The sequence below is a fragment of the Tenrec ecaudatus genome, chromosome 17 (assembly GCF_050624435.1).
Source record: "Tenrec ecaudatus isolate mTenEca1 chromosome 17, mTenEca1.hap1, whole genome shotgun sequence".
Lineage (NCBI taxonomy): Eukaryota > Metazoa > Chordata > Mammalia > Afrosoricida > Tenrecidae > Tenrec > Tenrec ecaudatus.
In genome coordinates, this window is record NC_134546.1 from 23,996,946 (window position 1) to 24,015,519 (window position 18,574).

The following is an 18,574-nucleotide window of genomic DNA, read 5'->3' on the forward strand; positions in this document are numbered from 1 at the left end:
TTTATCTAATTTGTTGTCTTGTAGTCTGTACGGTTGAAGGTGATATCTCCATTTTCATTTCTGATTTTTCACTTTCTTTTTGAAGCTAGCTGAAGTTTGTCTATTGTTAAAAAAAATCCATAGAACAATCTCTTTGTTTCATTCATTTTAATTTTTTATTGTGTATTTCATTTACTTCTGTTCTTTGTTGCTTCCTTCTTGATAACTTTAGGTTTAAGATGCTCTCCTTTTATACCTGTTCAAGTTGTACATTTATGTGGTTAATTGGGGGACTTTTTTTTAAATCATCATTCCACAAAGATTTTATTAATGTGAACTTCACTACTATGAATTTCCCTCTGAGTACTGCCTTTGCTTCATCCCATGTGCTGTGGTTGGTTGTGCTTTCATTTTCATTCATTTCTAAGTATTTTCCGATTACCCTTTTGATTTATTTGACCCTTTGGCAATAGAGTAGTGTTTTCCCATCATATAAATAAAGCTATTCATTCTTCCAGGGTAGCTAGGGTTGTGCTACGAAAGTTCATTGGGAAACCTTACTCCATCCACCCTACAACCTGACCACGCCCTTCAAATGCTTTGTTTGTTTCCAAGCTCAGATAATGTTTACATGGAACATGATTCAGGTCCTCCAAGAATGCCAAAACTCTCATCTTGACATGGTGTAAGTTGAATGTTGCAGAATTCTTCAAGGAAAATGGAAGTAGCACAGAAATGTGTAGATTTAGATGAGGGAGTATATCGTATTGATAAATATAGCTTCCCAATTTGATATTTTTTATTAATAAGTTTTTATGATTTTGTAGCAATATATCTTTTGCACTTACCATTTTGTTACTTAACTAGTTATTAACTATAGTTAAAATGTTATTAAATTTTTAGATGGAATTTAAATATCAACTGTTTTTAAAAGTATATTTTATTGGGGCCTCTTACAGTTCTTATAACAATCCATACATCAGTTGTATCAAGCATATTTGTACATGTTTTGCCATCATCATTTTTATATTTGAATCCTTGATATCAGTTCCTCTTTTTTCCCTCCCCCCCTCTTACTCTCATGACCCCTTAATAAATTATTATTTTCATCTCTTACACAACTGCTGCATCCCTTCACCCATGTTTCTATTGTTCATCCACCTTGGATATGTGGGGAGTTATGCTTCGATCATTGCAATCGGTTCCCCCTTCCTCTCCTCCTCTCCCTACCTTCTCCCCTTCCCTTCTGGTATCACTACTCCCATTGCTGTTGCTGAGGGGTTTATCTGACCTGGATTCCGTGTGTCCTGAGCTCTTGTCAGTACCAGTGTACATGCTCCGGTCTAGCCAGACCTGAAAGGCAGCACTGGGGTCATGATAGAGGGGGGTGAGGAAGCCTCAAAGAACTAGAGGAACATTGTGTTTCATCACTGCTGTACTGCGCCCTGATTGACTCATCCCTTCTTTGAGACCCTTCTGTGAGGGGATGTGAGAATATTTTTAACCATCTTTTTTGAGTTTTTTCAGATTTTAGAAAGAATCTAGGAATACGCCGTTTTCTGGTTTATAATTTTTTAAGTATACTGACCGTAATGTGACAGGATATTAGAGCTAAAGAGTCAAGTCTAGGATCCGTTAGTTAGTTTTTATATCTCTTTGGTCTCCTTTAATATGATAGAATTCTCTACTTTTTCTTTCACGATATTGGCAGATTTTTTCCTGTCTCCCAAGGTTGTGTTTAAGTGTGAGTGCTCCGCTACTTAATTTTGCGTGAGTAGAATTAATTATAGCCAGTGAGTAGTTTACTTAAATTGCCTGCAGAGTTTATGCAGAAACATTGGGATTGTGTTCATACATTCAACATAAGATTCCATAGTACTAGTGAGTTTTACCTCTTCCTTGTGCCTTTGGACTATTCCTAGGAAATTTCTAGAATATCATGTTCATCTGCTCATTTCTTATTTTTACACATTTTAAATGATAATATTCTTCCATATTCTTTAAGGGTGATGAAATAGAAAATAATAAGCCAATCACCCTTTAGGGTTTGCAAGACTAACAATCTTACAACAGACTAGTGAAATAGAGTGTTGGATGCTGCTGTTGACTTTCACGCATAGCAGTTCTGTGTGACAGAGTAGATCTGCCCTGGCAATTCAACTTCAGACTAACGAGTCCACATTCAGTGATTATTTAAAATACTTTAAAATCATGTTGTAATTAATTCACTGTAATTCTTAACCTCCCTGGCGGTCTAATTATGTCAGTAATTTTGTACCCAAAGCAGTACATTGTTTTGCATAAAATGTGTTGTTTTATATTGTAGGCCTGTAATTCTTAAGAAATAACTCACCTTAATCTCTCTAGTAGACATTCCAGGTACACGGGTAATATTTACCCTGAGCCACACTCAGGATTACCGCCAGGGAGTACAGAAAGCACTTCTATTCCGTGTTGTCTCTATCGTTGTTTGTCACCTCACATTCACAACACAGGTGAAACAACCTGTACGCCTGCCTGCCTGCCATAGCATTGCTACTACGGAGTAAGCCTGCAGTTAGTCCAGTAGCCACTAGATGGTGGTTCTGTTTATTGCTTGAGGGACTTGGTACGATTAAATGAATTTGAAAGCTTACAGATAGGTAGAATGTTATTTTTTAAGAACCTCTTATCCATCTCACCTCTGTTTTTGAAAGTGTTATGTTTCTATTTAGAAACAAACAAACCGCAGAACACGTTATATTACTTGCCATTATTTTAGTGGGATTTGCTAGAATCTTCTTCTAATGTGTTAATAGCATCTCTGCCCTTTTAGTGGTGTGTGGAGGTGAACAGGTTCAGAGTAGCGATGGAGAACAGGTATCATCATCAGTCTCTATCCATTTCCAAATTAGCAAGGAACATCACATTATATTGAAACCCAGAAAGATTTATTAAGTCCTCCAAGTTTTATCTGTTCATCAATAATAAACTCAAAAAACTCCCCTGCTGTCAGGTCAGTTTGATTGTGACTCACAGTTTCCCCATAGGACAGTTGAACTGTCTCTGTGGCTTTCCAAGACTAAATTTTGTGGGGAGTAGAAAGTCTAATCATTAAACTTTATTTATTCAAAATAGATACATGAGTATATTCCATATAAAAATAAAGGAATTAACATATATTACAGGAAGCTGGCAATAAGAGCTTTCTTATTGGGGCAACTGTAAGATATTTCTCTGGTTTTATTAGGTAAGGGATGTCATATACAGTAAAATCTGTGAAAGTCGGAACTCGGGGAAAACTGTTTCTTTAGATTTAAACAGGAAAAAGAAAATATTTTCTAGAAATATGTAAATATTATTTACAGATAATGAGAGTCCTTGGGTGTCACAAATGGTTAAGCCCTGAGCAGTTAACCAAAAGGTTAGTTAGTTCAAATTCACCCTAAAGGTCCCCAGGGACAGGCTTGGTGCAGGGGCCTAAAGAAAACAACTCTACATGCAGTTTGATGATAAGTACGTCTAACATGCAGTCCTTTTCACATGGAGGTCACGTGGTTTGGTGCCTTATTTGTACTAACATGAGGCAGTAAGTCTATTGTCCATTTTCACTGCTTTCTCGTTGATCTTTTCTAACAGTGAAATTTGACTATTCTTGTTATAATTTGATTACTTATACTAGACACTCAGTCATTTTTGTTATTCTTAGAGCAAGGCATTTGCCTAGATTGAATGCATGTCATTATCTTCAGAAAATGTGCTTATAAAATAGTAGTCATAGAATTTTTTCTTGTTAAAGATTGGAGACCCTCAGTACCTCTATTGAAGACCATCAGAAGGTGGTACAAATATGTACCCCAAATCACAGGTGATTGTGCATATCATGGACAGCATAGATTCTTTTCTTTCTCCTCCTAGCCTTGTACCCATTTTCTTGGTAATTCTTTTCATCTAGAGAAAAAAAAAGACTAAAATCAGTAGGAAAGGTAACTTTTTTTTTTAACTTAGATGAACATATTTATTTTGTAGAAAGGTAACTCGTGTATAAGCTGAGTTTTTCAGCACCTTTTTAATGCAGTTTTTGTAGTAAAATTAGCTGCCTTGGCCGGTATTCAGGTCGGTTTCACTCGAGTATATAGGTATATAGAGAAATAGAACATATATTTACCAATATGTGTTGCTTTCATTGTACAGTTGTATAATGGGAAAATGTAGTTTATTAACAGACATTATAGAAGGCGAGTGCCTTTTTAATGCAATTTAAGTCACATGTTAGCTTTTTAACATAGTGGTAGAAAATATAATTAAAAGGTATGCATCAAAGTCATTTACTATTTTGATTATTGAGTAGTTTAAATGCATTTTTTTTCATTTTTACATGTATGTTTAACTAGTCTCACATGTGAATTGCAGTAGGTCTGATGTGGAAAGTTCATTTACATATAAGCTATATATGGGATTGTGCAGTATGGGGGTTGCAAATCATTGTTTTCCTTTGGAAATGGACAGGATAATTATTATAATATTAGATACTATTAAAACAATATTGAGATTAAATTTATTTTGCCACTATTTTAAGAACATTGAACTCATAGCTTGAGTTTATATCTTTTTTGATAAAAGATGTATGCACTTATTTTCTCTGATTATACATCACACTTTTTAGCTTAAAGTAATTAAGTTACTCCATGTCAGACTTTTAGAATAATTTAAAGAGAAGTATTTCTTACCATACATTTCCTCAGAAAGCAAGTGTAATAAGAAATTCCGCTTTAGTCCAAAGTAATGATGAGCAAACCCTTTATCTTCATGGAGAGCTTCTCTGTGCACAGAGAAAAGGAAGCAAGCGGAACCTGGGCAGGCTTTACATAAATCTTGGCAAGTCATTTTAGTATTTCCAAAAAGGAGAAATTAAAATTAGCTCTTCACAGCTTATTATAAATTAATAACCTTGTTTGAGTCCCTAATAAAATGTAAAAGAAGAAAAAAATAAAATAAAATAATAACCTAGGGTCAGTATGAGTCTGAATCAATGGCAGTAAGTTCCCCCTGCAATAAGCCAAACTATGAGTCTGTTAAGTTTTTTGTTTTGCCCTTTATAATACTTGAATCATACTTTTCATGAAGAAATCCCATTTTTTATTATTCTATATAAATTTTTTGTCTGGTGAGTCTTTGAATTGTTTTGTTTCTTTCTAACAATTGATGATATCACCCTTTGAAATACTGTAGTTCTAAAAAAAGAAAGTGAGACTATCATTTCTCTGTGTAATGCTAATTGCTATGTTAAAAAGGAGACAAAATATTTTATTTGCATAATTATTTGAAGGTCACACACTTGCATCTGTTGCTGTTGATAACTCCAAGATGTTCTTCAGGCATTGCATGATTCAACCACCAACCAGCGCAGCCGGACATTGGAGGGACAGTAATGCCACTTGTTTACTGTAAGCGGTAGCATTGACTAAGCCCACATTTGATCCTTGCTGAGTCGAGAGAGCTAAGATCCACCCTTGCAAACATGGCATTGCATAACAAATGTGTTATGACTCTGCTCTTCCATTTAAACCTATACTGACACTGGAATTGCCATGTGGAAAAGAGCAAAGTTCAAAGATACTTAAGGGTTTCCTCATGAATCTCTTTATGGTGGCTATTGGTGTTGAGGAATTCAAGAATAAAACTGCTGCTTTCTTTTGAGTAGCTTTACTTTACCAAGCAGATTTTCATAAAGGGTTATGAGAGCCATACCTGTTACCCACTGACAACGTATACAAGCTAGTTTAAAAACTCCACTTCGCAGATACGAATGGCTCAAGCAGAAGGCAAATGTTATGAGAACGATGATGGCAACAAATGCACACATGTTCTTGACACAGTGGATGGATGTATGGATTGTGATAAGAATTGTACGAGCCCCCAATACAATGATTTAAAAAACAAACTCCATTTCTTCAAAAAAGTATAAATTTGCTCAGTTTGAGTTTTCCGAATTAACCTCTTTGAAAGAATTTGGGGGAGAGAGAAAAATAGAATCTGACATTTACTCAGAGTTAAATAAAGATAGCATTGCATACACAGTAGATTCCAGGAATGTAAACTTAGCTTGTCGGGTGCAATAATATCGTACGGAATTTGAGATAAAAATGATGAATTGTCAAGAAAGATCCAAAAACACAAAACTTGGTATTTGTATTTTTTCACATTTTAAGCTTAAAATTTCAAGGTGATTTAAGAAGTGACAAAATAACGAAATTTATCATCCAAAGTTCTTTGTAAGGTAAACACACTATTGTTTCTTCATACTGTAGATTATATTCCCCATTCCTTTGGCCAATATGTCTGTATTTGCTTCCATCTCTCTCTCGATACAATATCATAATTTGTAGAATGTAAGATTCCCAACACCTTACTCCTCAGTTTGCCAGCACAGTAGACTAATATAATTTCTGATATGATAAAAAGAAATACCATATTTCATATACGAAGGGGCTTTTAAAGGCTTGTGGGAAAATATAATCGAATGATATTTTACAGAAACTGGTGTTTTATAAGAACTACCTGGTGTTCTTACATGTGGATAGTATATGTTGTCAGTTGCTTTCAAGTTGGCTCGACTCGGGTTGTCGTCATATGCACTAGAACAAAAGTTCTAGTCCTCAGCGGTCTTCAGTTTTCAGGTGCTTGAGGCCCTTGCCTCACCCTCTAGCTCTCTCTATGTCAGAGGGTTTTCTGTGTGATCCATCACCCAGTCTTTTTTCCTACTCTGAGTCTAGGAGCACTGCTGAAACCTGCCACCAGAGACACCTTTGCTGGACATTTGAAATGTTGGTTGTTGGTTCTGGCCTCATAGCAGCACATACGTCACCACAGTCATAAAGTCACAGATGGGGGTAAGGGTAGAATAAAACGATGTATTCACCTGAAAATATTCTGTAAGTCACAATTGTTCATGTATGTTAAATAGTCTAGAGTGGTCCGCATATAGGTTTATAGTCTGTAGTTTAGTGTACTTGATTGTTGTGGGCACTTCATGCACTGGAGAATAGCTTCTCATTTTGTGACTTTTCTTATTTTTGATAACATCATAACCATGGTTTGTTTAGACAAAAATTCCCTGTATTACATGTATCCTTCATAATTATAATCATATCTAAAAAGTCTCCTCTTTAATGCTATAGTTTATTTATTTTTAATTGATATGTTTTACATTTTATAGCAGTTTTAGGTTTCCAGAAAATTGACCAGCTAGTACAGTCCCCTACTTAGGCACGGGGGTTCAGTTCTGATGTAGGGTGAATACTTTTCCCCCCTTAAATGTTTTCATTTTAATCATTTTTTATAACCAGTAGCTTTATAAAGCTTATCTTCTTCTGTCTTTGTGGATTGACAATATTACATGTAAATTTACAGGTACATTTTGATACATACATACATTAAAAGTACGCACATCATAAAAATGTATTCCAGTGACAAGGGAAGGTTGGATAGCATTGGCATTTGGCATTTGTATTAATAATAACTCTACTTGTGGTGGAAGGCTCTGGAAGGTTAAGTTCTAAATTTGATCTTCTGCCATAAGGATGATGTTTCGATTGATCCCGTCCAGCTGTTTTCCTGATCGTGTGCTTTTGGTGCAAGTTCACTAACTGCAGTGTTTCCCACGTTCGCTCTGTGTTTTGCGGTAACTTTCTTGTAAGATGGTGGAGTGTTCAGAAAAGGTGACCATCGTGAGGTTTGTTGTAACTTGAATGTTAAGCTTGATTTTATCTGTGCTGAGTTTCCTTTTGCACCCATGTGGCACATTTTTTATGAAAGTTAATAGTTTAGGGTTTATTCCTTGTGTTATATGTTTCTATTGATCTTGACAAACACATAATTCTATTGTGTCTGCTATTAAAATAACATACAAAAAGTTTAATTACCATGCAAAACAATATATTTTCTTCATTATTCATTCTTCCTTTGCCTCACCCTACGATCCACTTGATCTTTTTGTTGTCTATAGTTCTGCAATTTTTCAGAATGTCTTATAGTTGGAGTCATATTGTATAGTATTTGAAATGGACTCTGTCTTTACTAAGCAATATCTATGTAATGGACCTCCATGTCTTTTCATGACTTGATAGCTCCTTTTTATTGCAGAATAATACCCAGCTATATGGATGTTAGAGTTTGCTTATCCATTTCTGTTTTAAAGACTATCTTGATCGCTTCCAGTCGTAGGTGGCTGTTAATGAAGCTACTAGAAACTTTTGTGCGGGTGGATGTCTGCGTGTACGTTGTCAGTTCACTTGGATAATACTTGGGAGTGCGATTGTGTGGCAAGACGAGGTTTAGATTTGTAGGGAACCATCAGACTGTCTTCCAAAGTGGCTGCATGTGTTTTGTGTGCCCACCAGCAATGAATAAGAGAGTTCTTGTTGCTCGTTAGCATTTGTTCTAACATTTGGTGTTGTCAGTGGTGGGTTTTTGTGCTTTTAGTAGATCTGATCAATGTTTTTGCAAATATGTTCTACTAGTCTGTGGCTTATTTTTTTATTCTCCTAATACATTTTCCTTCACAGGACAGATTTTTAAAATTTTAGTGAAGTACAGTTTAGAAATCGAATCCATGGATCATGTTTCAAAGTATTTATTACCAAACTCTAGGTTTTCTCACTAGATTTATACTTGTGTTTTCTGTTTAGGTGTGTGATCCATTTTGAATTAATTTTTATGGAAGATATAAGGGTCATTGTCATATTTACCTGTATATGGAAGCCCAGTTGTTCTATCACCATTTGCGGGAAAGACTTATTTTGCTTTGAGAAGGCATTTACTCCTTTGTCAGAGTTCAGTTGACCGTATTTGTGTGAGCCTGTTTCTGGGCTCTTGTCTGTTGCATTGATCTACTTTCCGTTCTTTTGGCAATCTCACACTGTCTGTGGCAACTTAGCATTATAGTAAATCTTGAAGTTGAGTAGTAAGAGTCTTCTAACTTGGTTCGTCTGTTTGAATATCCAGTCTTTTGTCTTTCTATGTAAACTTTAGAGCATTATTTATTGATAGCTACAAAATAACTTGTTGGGATTTTGATTCACTTGATTTGTATTTTATTATATCTTTCACTGTATTCTGTCGGGGAGAGGTTTGGAAAGAATAAAACTATATTAATTACTTTACCCAAGTGAGTTTATGAAGTCTTCTTTTTTTTACAAGTTCAAAGTTGTAGATATGTGCATTTCATGCCTTATGTCTTCACATATTTGAAAATTAAAAGAACATTAAGGGGAAATGTAAAATCATTTTTTGTCTTTTCCTCATATTCAACGCATTGTTACAGAGCAAATGTGAATAAGAACTTAAGGGAAAAATAGCCTCTTTTTTGAAATATGACACATTGCAGTTCATTCAAAGTATATAATTCAGTGGTTTTAATTGTATTCAGATATATTCCACTATCACCAATTTTAGATCATTTTTATCACCTCAAAGAGAAACCTTTAGTCTTCAGTGATCACTCTCCTACTCCCCATTGCCCCAAATCTAAGCAACCACTTAATTATTTTGTGTCTGTAGACTTACTTATATACATGTTCTTTTGTGATTGGCTTCTTTCACTTAGCACTTGTCATGGTTCATCTGTGTGCCTTAGAGTAAGTCTAACGTACATACAACTCTTGCAATACATTCTGCAACACAATCACCTTCTGAATGTGCAAACTTTGAAATCATTACAAAGGCTTTGAACCTTTTTTTTGTGAACCTTTTCTTACACTAGAGTAAAGAAAAAACATCGTCATGAAGTGTGTGCTCTTTATTTAGTTGACAGGATTAGCTTTTATTCCTCCTTTGGTAAGATTTTTATTATAAATGAGTGTTTTTGTTACATACTATCGACTTGGTTTTGCCTCATAGTAACCTTTAGTACAACTACAAAATACTGCGCTGTCCTGTGTCCCCAACCGCACTGTTAGTGTTGGACTAAGCCCGTTGTTGCAGCCACTGTGTCATTTCATCTTGTAGAGGGTCTCTTTTTTAATTTTTTTGTTGCTGCCCTTTTGCTTTGCCAAGCAGGATATCCTTTGCCTGATAATATATCCAACATACAGGAGATGAAGTCTCGCCATCCTTGCTTCTAAGGAGGATTTTGGCTGTACTTTCAAGACAGATTTGTTTGTTCTTCTGGCAAATCCATGGTATTTCGGTATCCTTTGCCAGCGCCATAATTCAAATGCATCTGGTCTTCTTTGGTCATCATTACTCACTGTCCAGCTTTCACGTGCATATGGGGGTTGAAGTGCCATAGCTTGGATTGGGTATAGTTTAGTCCTCAAAGTGGTATCCTTGTTCTTCTGCATTGTAAAAGTCTTGTGACAGAGCTTTCAGAAACTAGCAGGGCGGCCCTACTCTGATGTATAAGGTTGCTATGAGTCAACATCGACTTGATGGCTGTGAGTTTGTTTTTTTTGTTTTGTTTTTGTAGAACAGATTTGAACAATACAAAACATTCATTTGATTTCTTGACTGTTGTTTCCATGAGCATTGTTTGTGGATCCAAGCAAATATGGAATCCTTGACAGTTTTACTCTTTTCTCCATTTCTCTTTTCTCCATTTTTCTCCATTTATTGATACAGTCATGAGGAATTTTTTTTTATGTTGAGTTTTTCTCATATAATTTAAAAATTATGATTCCTTATACCAAAAATCAACAGACATTGACACGATTTTATAATATGCTAGAGTTCTTCAAACATTTTCTTCAATATGCTATTAATAAAATGTATATTTCTTTCAAAAAAGTTTTATTGGCCTAGAATTAACACATCATACAATTCAGTAGTTCAGTCATTAAAAAGAGTTGGACAATCATCACAATTAATTTTAATTTATTGAGTTTTGAAATGAGTGTTGAATTTTGTTAAATGCTTTGGTTAGGTCTATTATGGTGACCACTTGGCTCTTTTTTTTAATGTTTATTCCCATGATGAGTTACACTCTGATTTTCAAATGTTAAACCACGCATTCATATATTACCAAACCAATCCAGCATGTTATGAAAAATAATCAAATTAAACACTAGTTTCAAATGAAATAATCGTTTCATTTGATCATTATTTTTCAGTACATTGCTGGATCGGTTTGGTAATATACTCCTAAATATTTTTGTTTCTTTGTTCAGTGGTCTGTAGTTCTTTCATTGCTCCTCTCCCCAATAATTTCTTTGCCTTTGTTTGCTATCTAGTAAATTTAACTCATAAAATGAGCTGGTCTCACCTCATCTGTTTTCTGAAAGTGTTTGATGTAGTTTACCCATTAGATCATCTGGAGTTTTCTGCTGACAAGATTTTTAATTAAGACCTAAGTTTCTTTAATAAACATGGGCTGTTAAGATTTATCTTTTTTTTTTAAAGAACCAAATTGGCTTTTGTGTGTGTGTGTGTGCTTATTTTTTCTATTGCTTATCTTCTTTCTACAATGATAAGAGTGCATAGGAATGGTAGGTTCCTAGAAGCTGGCCAAATTGGATGATGAACTCCAGTGGTACATGAGGAAATTTGGAGATGATGGAAACAGGCTCTATCTTTCTGGGGCAAGGAATACACAGGAATATTGGTTGTCAATTCTCATTGAAACACATGCTTAAATTTGGTTCATTTTGTTGATTCTAAGTTATATATATCATCAAATAACTCAACTGTAAATTATTTAATTTTACCTAGTTTGCATACAGTACTTTTAAAACTGTATTGTTAATTATATGAAAGTTTACAGAACAGATTTTCCATTAAACAATTTATACAATTTATCCATTATACTCCTCTCAATGTACCATCACTCAACCCACTTCCTCTATTTCTTTCCTGTTTCTATTCCTCTTCCTTTGCTGAGCTAACCCACTGACCTTGTCCTTGGGTAAGTGCTGCCTTAGGTGCCATTCCCCTCTCACCCCAGCTGTTGTCCTGATGCAGCCCTTCAACTAGAAATGTCCCCTGAAGCCTTTTTTAAACAGAAACCTAGTTTGGCTTCATTTGTAGAGATTATCTGCCTTAAGCATTGTACCCTTTAAAATAATTGTGTTCATGGGATCAAATTGACATGGGTAAGATTAGATAGGAGGCTTAGAGGTTAGTGATTTTACAGGAGTACTGAAGGAAAAGGAGGTTGCTAGAATGGTTTTACAACTTTGAGAATGTAATCAAGGTCTCATGTACAAAGTGCTGAATTGGTATGTGTTTGTGTGTTTTAATTATATTTTTAAGAATAAAAGGTAAACTTTAAAAAAATCTAATGTGAATACTTTTATGACAGTGATGGAAATATTTAACAGAATTGTAGTTTTTAATTATAGATAAGCCATAGATATGGACCATACTCACATTCTTATTTAAAAGACTGACTTAACAGTTAATGCTTCTTATATATGCAAATAGAAGAACACATGAGATCCAGATGTTCACTTAGTATTGTTTCGTTTACATTGTTTTGTTAGAATATGCATTTTTATTTAGATCCTGCATTTATTTATTTTTATTTCACATTTTAAAAAATAATTTTATTGGGTCTCATACAACTCTTATCACAATCCATACATACATCAGTTGAGTAAGGCATCCTTATACATTCGTTGCCCACATCATTCTCAAAATTCACCTTTCGCTTGGGTTCCTGGAATCAGCTCATTTTCATTTTTTCCCTCCCCCTTCCTTCCCTCTCCTCCCTCCTTCATGAACCCTTAATAATTTTTAAATTATTATTTTATCTTATCTTACACTGCCTGGCGTCTCCCTTCACCCACTTTCCTGTTGCCTATCCCCCCTTCCCTCCCGGTATCGCCACTCTTGCCATTGGTCCTGAGGGATTCATCTGTCCTAGATTCCCTGTATTTGCAGATCCCAACTGTACCGCTGTGCATCCTCTGTTCTAACCAGGTTTGCAAGGTAGAATTGGGATCATGATAGTTGCCGGGGTGGGGTGTGTGTGGGAGAAGTGTTTAAGAACTAGAGGAAAGTTGTGAGTTGCAAGGGATGTACTTGCAGAGGGGTAACTTAAATCAGTAGTTTCTGATTGATGTAGAAAGATAGTATACTGGTTTTGTTTTTTCTAAAATACCCACTGTCTCATATTGAAGTGAAGGGGAACTGGGTAGGTCTGCTCTTCAAGAAGAAGGGCCTGTTTGCTGCCCTGTAGGGCCTGGGCGGGGCTGGCACCTGGAAACTTAGCTTTTGAAATACTCCTTCAGTGAGAAGATTTTCTATGCCGGAGACACCAAATTGGGGTGTACAATCTACCTAGTTTTCACAATTTGCAATTTGTATTAATAATTTATGTTGAATGTTTGTTATTCTTCTGAGAGTTTGGGATTTTGGTCATCAGAGCCTATGTGACCAGTGCCCAATCAAAGTGTTGGAATTTCTCAAACAGGTCATCTGAGGTAGAAATACTCTTTTATCTTAATATTCCATTCCAAATTCGAATGCTTAAAAATTCTTATTATTTCTCATAGTATTTCTGTGGATTTTCATGATAATCCAATTAAAGAATCAATTTTTTTAATAAGAATATTTCTTTTCTGCCATTTTAAGCCTTTAAAATTTTTTCTTGCCTTTTTTTAATCCTCTTTCTTTCTAAAATCATTTTATTGGGGCTCATACAACTCTTACCACAGTCCATACATACATCAATCGTGTAATACATATTTGTTTTTTTGGTTTGTTTTTTTTGTGTGTAATACATATTTGTACATTCATTGCCCTCATCATTCTCAAAACATTTGCTCTCCACTTAAGCCACTGGCATCAGGTCCTCATATTTCTCCTCCCTCCCCACGCCCCCCTCCCTCATGAACCCTTGAAATTATTATTTTGTCATATCTTCCCCTGCCTGACGCCTCCCTTCACCCACTTCCCTGTTGTCTGTCCCCCAGGGAAGAGGTCACATGTAGATCCTTGTAATCGGTTCTTTCCTTTCCAACCCACCCTTGCAGTATCGCCACTCACACCACTGGTCCTGAAGGGACCATCCACCCCAGACTCCCTGCACTCCCAGCTCCTATCTGCACCAGTGTACATCCTCTGGTCTAGCCAAACTTGCAAGGTAGAATTGGGATCATGATAGTGGGGGAGGGGGGAAGCGGTGGAAAGGAAGCATTTAGGAACTAGAGGAAAGTTGTATTTTTCATCATTGCTGCATCGCACCCTGACTGGCTCGTCCCCTCCCCGAGGCCCTTCTGTAAGGGCCTACAAATGGGCTTTGGGTCTCCACTCCGTATTCTCACCTCATTCACTATGGTAGATTTTTTGTTCTCATGAAGCCTGATACCTGATCTCTTCAACACCTCGTGATCGCACAGGCTGGTGTGCTTCTTCCATGTGGGCTTTGTTGCTTCTGAGCTAGATGGCCGCTTGTTTACTTTCAAGCCTTTAAGACCTCAGATGCTGTAGCTGGGTACCATCAGCTTTCTTTGCCACATTTGCTTATGCACCCATTTGTGATTGTATCATGGAGGTGAGCATACAATGATATGATTTTTTGTTCTTTGATGCCTGATAACTGATCCTTTCGGCACCTCATGATCACACAGGCCGGTGTGCTTCTTTCATGTGGGCTTTGTTGCTTCTGAGCTAGATGGCCACTTGTTCTTAATCCTCTTTCTGACTGAAATCACCAAACCCATTTTTTTCATGATTTTTGTATGTAAAATAGAATATGCAGAATTATTTCCAAGGAAACTTCCTGCTGTGATGGAAATGTTCTTTATGTATCCTGTCCAGTATGGTAGCTACCATCCACATATGAGTACGGAGCATTTAAAATGTGTGAGCACAACTTTAGACTTGATCATTTAATTTTCTTACTTTTTAATCAAATTTAACATGTTTTATGTGGTATATGAATAGCACATTGTCAACTCAGAATCACAGAAGTAAATTCCAGTTGCAATAAAGTTGCAATCTTAAAAAATAAACACTTAAAGAAGATTTAGCTCTAGCTTTTTATAGGGGTAAGGAGTCCAGTCTTAGGTGCATTGAATTTTGATAAAAAATGCATTTGACTTTTTACTGGTAGTGAAAGAAAAAGCCTGGATGATTTGGGTCTCACACAGAGACTGCAGGGCAGAACTTGCTCCATAGGATTTCTGAGACTGTCAGCGCTTCTCCACCTTCCTCAGGCCGTACCACCCTTTCGTACAGATCCTAATGTGGTGGGGACCCCAACCATAACATTATTTGTGTTGCTACTTCATCATTGTCATTTTGCTACTGTTCCGAATCGTCATGTAAAATCTGATATGCAGGATGTATTTTCATTGTTACACATTGCACATAATGAAAGCATAGTGATTTACTATAATCACAAAAACAACATGTAATTATATATTATGAAATATTTATTTCTAATTACAAGTAAGTGAAATTTTGTCTTCAAGCATGCTGTAGCATGGGTAGCTTGTACGGGATGTATGTGATGGAGTTGGCGTGATGATGTCTTCACGCCAGCTACTTGTATGTGTGTGTATCTGCATGTGGGCGGACCTGCTTGGAGGTGGTTAGAGGAATGGTGTCTTGATTCCTAAGACCATCGGAAATATGTATTTTCTGCTGGTCTTACTCGACTCCTGTGAAATGGGCATTTAACCCCTCAAAGGGGTCACGACCCACAGGTTGAGAACTGCTGCTGTTAATCTTTACAAGAGCAGACAGTTTGACCTATCTCCCATGAAATGGCTGGTGGGTTTGAACCACAAATCTTACAGTTAGTAGCCCAACGCTTTTACTTTATCACCAGGATTCTTTATAGAAAGGATCGTCAACATAGTTTTCTTTGCAGATGATAAATTTTATTTGTGCAATTAAACTTTTAATAAGGTAATTATATTGCATTTGTGTAATTTTTAGTAATGACTTTAATTTTTTTATGACTTTAATTTTGAAATATTCTATTTCATAGTAAGAAATGTGTTTACTGCATAGTGGGTTTTCTGGGTTATTTAATCAGTTTTGTGTGTTGTAAAGAGACCTTTGATTGCATTTCTTATTCTCCCTGTACATTGTATGCTTTATATTTGTACCCCAGATTACCTGTTAGTCAACTGCACAATGGTGCTGTAGAAACATGCTGTATTAGTCCCTAATCATTTTACCTTAGAATCCAGGTAGAAGCTGCATTGCTGTGAATTTTTTTTAATTGCACATCTCATTTTATGCTTCTCCTTATTCTTACAGTACTGGACATGGCAAGACATGTGCCCCTGTATCGGGCTCTGCTGGAATTGCTCCGGGCCATCGCTTCTTGTTCGTCCATGGTGCCCCTGTTGTTGCCTCTTTCTACAGAAGACGCTGAAGAAGAAGATGAACAGTCAGAATCTCAAACTTCCGTTGGTACTTTATTAGCTAAAATGAAGACTTGTGTGGATACCTACACCAACCGTTTAAGGTACTAAATAGCATGTTGGTTTATTTTGACCTTGCTTTAACAATGTTTGCTTATATTACCATATGGATTTGGGTTCTTTGTTTTTTAAGGCTGATTGATAATTAAATACAGAAAAGCACTACATTAATCTAAGAAAAATTCCCATCCAAATTGTACACCCAGAAACATTAGTATTTGCAATGCTTTATCTGACATCTTCCTATGCATTCATTTTTAATAGTTTTGTCATATATTTCGTATATTGTATGATTCAATCGTTCAATAATAAAAATTATATTCTTGTAGCAATAAGTATGCATTTTTTAAAATGCTGTCACATTGCACCCGATGTACAGATAGATGCTACTTTCATTTGATAAGGATGTCAATGACCCCTCTCTGCCCCTGAGTGTGTATATCTCTGATGCTGTTCTTTTTTCCCCAGTCATTTTATTGGGAGCTCTTAGACACCATTAACATCCATAGTTCAAACACATCAAGCAGTCTTGTACAATTAATAGTGTTCTTCACATTTATATAAACTTATTCATTGCCTTCAAGTCAGTTTCAACTTAGTACCGTATATTGGTGCTGTAATTTACTTAACTCTATTAGGCATTTAAGTTGTTTCAGTATATAATAACCTCATTACATATAGACTGGGATTTACAGAGAAATCTTTGTAGCGTATATTCATAAAAAAGAATTCTGTTTTATTGTGAAACGTGTTATTGCTTTAATCTACTACCTTTTCTAAAGGCCAGGGTGGTCCTTTCAGTATTTGTTGGAAGTACAGTAAAATAGTATTTTTGTCATCTTGGGAAATTGAGTTTTTGAGTCACCTAGAAATCCTTTTCTTTTCTCTTAGCAGATCTATTTAATGGTTTGTCAATTTTTATTAAAGATGAAATTACAGACATAATCTAATTTATAAGTCATTTACATTTAGCTAATAGTGCCACTGAAATTTATTTTTTGTCAGTAGTCTTTTGAGTCAGTATTCTTAAAAGTATCACAATATTTGTATCACCTATTCTCGTTTATTTTTTAAGAACCTAAAAAAATGACAAGATAATAAGTGAAATAATGGCAGGGAATTGGTCTCTCGGGGAATTGTTTCACATCAGTTATTACCTTCTAGGGAGAAGTCTACTTCTGAGATAATTATGACTTTATTGGTTTTTGCACTGTTATTATTTTTAAAGTTAATGGCTCAAGAGCCCATAATAAAATCATCTTTTAACTTAAAAAAAAAACAAATTAAAAAAATAATGGCTCAGTACCAGAATTTACAGAAATTTACAGAATTAACTGTAAATTAGAGAAGAGGTGAAAGGAAAGGCCTATCGGTAGAGATTGGAAAAGGAGTATAGTCATACTATTCTGTTTCCAGGGAAGAAAAATAAAAAAGTATATTTTCTTGGCAGTGTGATGCTTTTTTTGTTTACAAAAGAAAATAATATGTTTGATTCCATCCTCTTCCATGACCCAGAAAATCTTTTAAATGAGTAATCTAAGAGTTATTGTGATTAGATAACAATCGTTTTGGGAATTGTCCTCATGTCCTTCTGTAGGAATGTTACCCTGTTTTTCTGTACGTTGGATTTCTGTGATTTGAGATGCCCTGTATTAGCTTATAACTAAACATTGAAATTACATAAAACTATCAGTGTTTTATACCAGAGGCATTTTATTTCTTTATGAAAATAGTGTAATGGTTTGTAAGGTTATTATAATTAAAACCTTGGTTAAAAACAATACCATCGTTTTGCAGTGTTAAAGAAGTAAATGCAAAATAACTGAAAGCATAACTTTATGCTATGCTTTATTTGTATTATAATTTTTATCATGTTATAATTTCTGATTTATTCTGCAAAAAGGAGTAATGACAAACTGAGTCTTAAGACAATTAAAGAAGATGCTTATTACAGTCAATGGAATTTGTGTAACATTTGGACAACTAGAACTTCTTTGGTTTATTTGCTTTTCTTAATCTATTTGCTGTTCACATGAAAGATAGTATAGTTTTGTTTTTTGTTTTACTTAAAAGGAATCTTGACTTCTCTAAAAAAATGAATTGAGTCACTCTGAAATTTGAATTTAACTTGAACTCTTTAATTTCCTATTTGATATCCTCGACAAATTACTCCCTGAATGCTTTCCTTCTTAATCAACTGTAAGTGGATAGAAGACTCACACTTCAGACTACGCTGCAGC

At 35.4% G+C, this 18,574-nt stretch overlaps 1 protein-coding gene across 12 annotated transcripts in view; it reads left to right on the forward strand.

The window, feature by feature from the left end:
* Window positions 1-18,574, forward strand: part of BIRC6 (baculoviral IAP repeat containing 6) — a 224,499-nt gene that overhangs the window by 155,754 nt on the left and 50,171 nt on the right. For all 12 annotated transcript variants that reach the window (XR_012780680.1, XM_075536115.1, XM_075536120.1 and 9 more), the window contains one exon: window positions 16,168-16,378. Coding sequence is in view for 11 of the 12 variants with exons in the window: in XM_075536115.1 (XP_075392230.1) it covers window positions 16,168-16,378 (211 nt within the window). In the remaining variant the exon portion in view is untranslated. The remainder of the gene's footprint in view (window positions 1-16,167; window positions 16,379-18,574) is intronic.